Here is a 5,988-nt window from a genome sequence, read left to right on the forward strand (position 1 = left end):
ACGCAAAAAGTTGTCAGTCATTATTTCTGTTGAACTGTTAAAATCACCCCATTTCCATGAACGAATCTTACTAGTTGATTGATATTGTACATACAAAAAAACGTGAGGTGAGTGAATTTTTCGTTTAAATAGGAAATAAAACAGTTAAATTAGAAATTAAAAAAAAACAACAATTTTGAATTCTACATTAATAGAAGGGTAGAGTACTAATCTTTGTCCTCTCAAACACGCCAATTACTCAAAAGTGAAAGTCAACCATTGTTACCGTTGGTTGTTCACACTAAATACGCTATTATTACCGTTAGTTCAGCACTGAATTCCATATATATAACTATATAATTGATGGAAGCAAAACTCTTAATCTTAACATTAAAATTTATAATGACATATACTTGCTACATTGTCTAACATAAATGAGTGACCATCGAGCAACATGTCAGTGTCCAAATCACACAATAATGAGAGAGATATCATCCTGAAATCTATGGGGGGAGTGCCATTAAAACTGCCTCCATAAACAGTCAACTCTTGAGCCTTAGCCAACAAGTAGGCAGCCATACTATTCTGATAAAGAAACACAGGGACAAACAGGGAAAGGTCGAGATCAGGGTAAAATTGGCAAGTAATAAAAGCAATTGAAAGGTAATTGGTGGGCGATGGGCTTGGGCCTGGACCAGCCGACGTTTTCCGTTACGAATCACTTTCGGACCCATCATTGCAAAAACTCAAATAAATATTTACAATAGCATTGACCAAAAGCCAAGCAGTTGACGCGGATGGAACTTTGCTTTAATTCAAAGAAGCCCCCTTATAGTAACGGCGTTATGAGCTGTCGTTTTGCTATATATAACGCCCTCTCCGCCTCCCTTCCCCTTTATTCAACGTTATGACCCTCTCAGTTTTCAAGTTTCAACATCTTTTCCCTCTCATTATCTAATATATATCTCTCTCTCTCTCCCCCCCCTCCCTCCTGAGTGAACATTTTAATGGTTGCGTAAATTTGAAGACTGGTATAAACGTCCGAGTGTTTTGGTGGAATTTAGTTGGTTTTTTTATTTCATCACTGGTCCGAAATTCGAAATGGGGAAGAAGGATCACCACCCGAGAGATGAACAGAGCAAAGGAAATGCAAGAGTGGAAGCAGTTCTTCAGCTTCTGAGAAAACAAGCCCCACTCACAGTTAAACAGGTTTGGATTCTCACGTCAACTTTCAGATCTCCATTTTTAACTTCATGGGTTTTCTTAAAATTTCGATCTTAATTGGTTTTCTTATTTTTCAAACTTTAATTTAAATGTGTTTTGTCTGTTTTAATAATTTTTTATGGAATATAGGTCTCATTTTTTTGTTTTTGCAGGAGAAGTTTTGCAACACTGCTTGTGTGGAGAGGTTTTTGAAAGCAAAAGGAGATAGTGTTAAGAAGACGGCCAAGCAACTTAGGGCTTGCCTTTCGTGGAGACAGAATATTGGCACTGGTATGTAAAAACCCAGGTTTTCAATTTTCTTCTCTCTCTCTCTCTCTAGTTCTCTCTTTTTTTAAGTGCATATTGGTTTCTCTTTTTGTTTTGTGGTTAGCCAAAGAATCTTGCTTTTTCCACAACTTTGAATTAAACGTTAAAGTGTAAGCCCAACTCCGGCTAATGATTAATCTCACTTCTTTCCCTAATTTTTTTTTAATTTATTTTTTCGAACCACAAAAAAGGAGAAAAAAAATAAAGTTGAAATCTGTTATTATTATTTTATTTTAATTTTTCATGTTTTTGAACACACAGAGAACTTGATAGCAGATGAGTTCTCAGCTGAGCTCGCTGAAGGTGTTGCCTACGTGTCTGGCCATGATGAAGAATCCAGGCCTGTTGTGGTAAATTACCATTTCACTCCTTTTTTTCCCCTTTTAATCTTTTGTTTTTGTATTTTTTAACCTCACTTTTTTGTTCTTATTTTAAATTCACAGATTTTCAGGATTAAACAAGATTACCAGAAGTTCCATTCACAAAAACTGTGAGTAAACAAACTCCAGAAAGCCTTTTTAATTAATATTTCCTTTATTTTTTTGAAATTATTTATTCTTCATGCAACCTTTTTTTATTTCTGAAATTAATTTTCCATTTTTGTAAATTTAAGGTTCACTCGCTTGTTGGTATTCACGCTGGAGGTGGCGATTCAGTCCATGCCAAAAACCGTAGAGCAGTTCGTCCTCCTTTTCGACGCAAGTAAGCCCCCTACTCCCAATTCCCAAACTTACCCTTCATAAATCCAACGAACACACACCCTAATCCCGAAGGCCAATTTAGTCATTCAACATCATTCCACGTTAGAAACTGCACGATATGGTTGGAACAGCGTAGTTAATGAGAGACCAGGCAAGCAGCTATGTCGGAGAAGCTGAGATATCATCAGAAATTGTCCGGAGTGCCCCCCAGGTGTCACAGTCTAACCCTCTTTAGCGGTCCACGAATGTAGGGGCATTGTAGGGAATTGGAGTCCTTCCGAGAATTCGTCAATTCCAATACAGCTCGCTTTTGAATATTTTTGATCCTGCGGCAGAAGTACCCAGGATTCCACTTTTACGCCACCAGACACTAATCACTTTTTATTCTTTTAATCACTAATTAAAATACATGATTTTGAATTTAATTGTTGATTAAATTAAAACTTAATGGGATAAGTTTGCAGGTTTTTTCAGGTCGGCTTCTGCTTTTATGAACTTGCTGGTGGCCGGACTGAAAATTGTGGCGGAGTACTACCCAAGACGGCTCTTCAAAGCGTTCGTAATTGACCCTCCCACAATGTTCTCATATCTTTGGAAGGTAAATAATTAATTAAATTTTCAAAAATCAAATTAACCTAACCTATATAAATTTAATTATCTAGCTCATTGGGTTGGTGGTATAAAAGTCCAATGTTACTGTATTTGTTTTGACAACTTGTGCATTCTGTGTGGTGCTTTTTGGGTACAAAACCAAAACGTACCTATAATTCTTATCCTTTTCAAGTTTAGGTCACATCCTTGTGCTGGGTTTCCCAGAATTCAAAAAAAAAATACAAGTCAAGATAGCTATCATGAGCTCCTGATTGCTTGCTTGGATTCAAATTATGCCACAATTATTGCTTGTTTGCTTTCACAGAATATAATATAGCTATCAACAGTTTAAAACACTCATCCTATTTTAATACCTACGTACATTTATTGACTGTTGAATTTAGTTTACCAGCTTAAACTGAGTTAATGATTATATATGTGTCGACGATAAGTGTCTATAAGTACTTAAAAATATTATTTTAACATTGCTACTAGATCGAACTTTAGGTAAAGCAATATCACCATAACATTTATATACTTCAACGGGTAGCTTAAAGAATGGGATCTTAGACAGTCGTGCGGTTAGCTGTTATGTTACATTTGGCTTCTAATTCTTTTCCATGCGTTACCATTAATGTGTGTCATTGTTCAATTTTTGGAGTGACCAAGTTTGTATTTAAATTTTTACTAGTTAATTTATATGACAACAAGGTAAAAGTAAAAAAAAGGTGAATGTCTTTAGTGTGACCGTTCTTGTTTAATTGGATTGTACTTTGTAGGGTGTTCGACCGTTTGTTGAGCTATCAGCGGCTACGATGATGGTATCATCTCTAGACTTTGAGGAGTCGTTGGATTTCAGTGACTTCTCAAATTACCCGCGAGCCTCGTCCCTCCGATTCGACCCCGCCTCAATCAAATCAACGGCCAAGATCGGCTCTTGCTCATCCTCTCGTTTCTCCTTCACTGTCGCTCAGCATCAGTTCGACTCTCTCAAGCCTTGGTACCTCAGCCTCACAGACACGTCCGCATCCAAAGTAGGCCCCACCACACCCTCCCCGCTGGGACCCGCGCTCATCTCTCCGCTAAACGCCCGGTCCTTCTCCTTCGCATCCCCCGCCGCCAGAACACCACGTGGAACAATCCACGGCTATGGCAACTCCGCTGCCATGAGAAAAAGCCTGTTCCCATCGACCCCACTCCCCCAACGGTGCTCCGGCAGCGAGCCCAGCAGAACCCCTCACCACAACCAGCCGCCGCGGACCCCACGCCCCTCGTTCCTCCAATCGCCGGCCACGTTCTTCCGTAGGGAGAGCCACGCCAGCAGGACGGAGAAGTCCCGGGAGTCCTTCGCGCCGTTCTTGAAGTTCTACAGGAGGCCGTACGACGAGATGATCTACAGGTCAAAGATGCGGCCCCCACTGGGCGGACTCATCTCCATCGTCTCTCCCCACATCAGACGCCGCCACGTGTCCGTATCACAACGGTTCTGAACCCAGAGAAAGGGAAGAGAAGTACATAGATTTTGTTAAATTAACAAGGAGTCTCCTTTGACGCGAGCAGTAATAATTGATTAATTATTTCTCAAAGGAAAGAAGTTCTCTTCGGATCTCTTCCACTAAATCTACCTATCACTTAATCTGGATATTTGAAATTTGATCAAACGGTTAAAGTTATTATAACTTTTAAATAGATTCTTTATTTATAGCCGTTGGATATAATTTTAAGGACTCGGGTTGATTGATTGGGTAGATTTGATGAAAAGAATCCGGAGATAATCCTTTCACAAAGTCCAACTCTCCTCGTGCATTAAAGTACTAAGACGACGACGTACTAGGCAAGGTGTGAGAGATTGTGCACCACTGTCTAGTTTTGAAATGTGTAGGGGTTCTAATTTTAATTTTTCACAAAGTCTAAGTTTTTAGGGTTTCGAAGGGCAACAAAGCTTGGGAACAAGATAGCGTGGTCGACACGGTGAAAACTGCATTGGAACCCATATGCTGTAAAACAAGGAAGAAAAAAAAAAGAAGCCATCAAGTGATTAGGAACAAAAAAAAAAGCCTTTGTTTATTTCAATTCAAACTTTGATATATATAAATGTATTTATATATTTTATCTTTTGCTGTTGTGGAATCTTTTGGGTGTTGAATTTTGAATTTTGAATTTTGTTTTGGAGTCTTGTTCTTGTATGATTTGGTAATTAATATTTATATGTTTTATGTTTTTGTTTTTGGGGTCTCAAACTCTTTGTATTATATTTAACGTGAGCAGAAATGGTAGGAATATGTGTCGGGTTTTGTTGTTTAAGAAGTCAAAGTGCGGTGGCTACATGCCTACATTTGTTTTTATTTTCATTTCAAGCAAAGTCGTATACTTTATGATAATATATCTGTATGCAAGTGGTGATGTGAGTGTGGAGGGAGTGAGTGGAGTTCTGCGAATGTAAATAGATTTTGTAAACAGGGTGGTTTTGATTTATTGTATGTACATGCATATTTGGGTTGGGGGTGCGGTTTTGTCGAGTACCAATTGTCCTCAGGAGGTACCGGCGTTCGATTCCACAGGAGATGACGTTAAAGTATCGGAGTCCATCTGTTTGGAACTTATATGCCTTTTTCCAGCGCACTCTATTTTACTGAGATCGGTTTCCACTGTTGAGATTTGCAGGTCGATTCACACTTGATTTCGTATGGATTTACTGCTACAGAATATAAACTAGAGGAGTTAGTTTTGGTGAATTGTTTTCTGAAATTTTTTAGGAGCTGACATCTGGCAATCATCGTTTATATGTTTGAACTTATTATATGAAGACAAATTGGTACAGCTACTGTTGAAGGTTTAGAGTTTAGTCCGTGCAGTTTTTTGGAGTTCGATTGTGTCCCTTTCATTTACCTTTGTGAGTATTTTGGAAGAACGTGGACAGACTTGTCATATGCAGTACTTAACACTCACTTTCTTTAGGGCAATTTGAGTTTAAATATTAAGTGCTGCAGTTTTTTTTATTCAAACTATATCTACTCTTAATTAATCTAAACTCTAAGAGGGAGAGTCGAAATTAGGTGCAATGAAGGAGAACATTGTTAAGCAACTTGGCTAAATCCAACAAATTGTAGTTTTTAGCGAAGATGCGACCTAATCTAAAATGTTTGTGACTTAACAAAAGTAATCGGTAAAACCAAGTAGTTCAAGC

At 38.4% G+C, this 5,988-nt stretch overlaps 1 protein-coding gene across 1 annotated transcript; it reads left to right on the forward strand.

Annotated features, from left to right (window-relative positions):
* The first annotated feature begins 920 nt into the window (after positions 1-920).
* Positions 921-4,473, forward strand: LOC137738278 (uncharacterized). The gene is made up of 7 exons (XM_068477907.1): positions 921-1,188; positions 1,356-1,473; positions 1,771-1,859; positions 1,953-1,999; positions 2,123-2,211; positions 2,675-2,808; positions 3,581-4,473. The coding sequence occupies exons 1-7, from the start codon at positions 1,081-1,083 to the stop codon at positions 4,289-4,291; spliced, it is 1,296 nt and encodes a 431-aa protein (XP_068334008.1). The 5' UTR covers positions 921-1,080; the 3' UTR covers positions 4,292-4,473.
* Positions 4,474-5,988: the final 1,515 nt, after the last annotated feature.

The sequence above is a fragment of the Pyrus communis genome, chromosome 6 (assembly GCF_963583255.1).
Source record: "Pyrus communis chromosome 6, drPyrComm1.1, whole genome shotgun sequence".
Taxonomy (NCBI): Eukaryota; Viridiplantae; Streptophyta; class Magnoliopsida; order Rosales; family Rosaceae; genus Pyrus; species Pyrus communis.

What these genes read in the sequence shown, in the direction of transcription:
- LOC137738278 (XM_068477907.1), top strand. Translation starts at nt 1,081, where the DNA reads ATGGGGAAGAAGGATCACCACCCGAGAGATGAACAGAGCAAAGGAAAT. An exon ending in AAGAATCCAGGCCTGTTGTG is followed by an intron (nt 1,860 to 1,952) that starts GTAAATTACCAT and finishes TTAAATTCACAG; the next exon opens with ATTTTCAGGATTAAACAAGA. An exon ending in TGTTCTCATATCTTTGGAAG is followed by an intron (nt 2,809 to 3,580) that starts GTAAATAATTAA and finishes TGTACTTTGTAG; the next exon opens with GGTGTTCGACCGTTTGTTGA.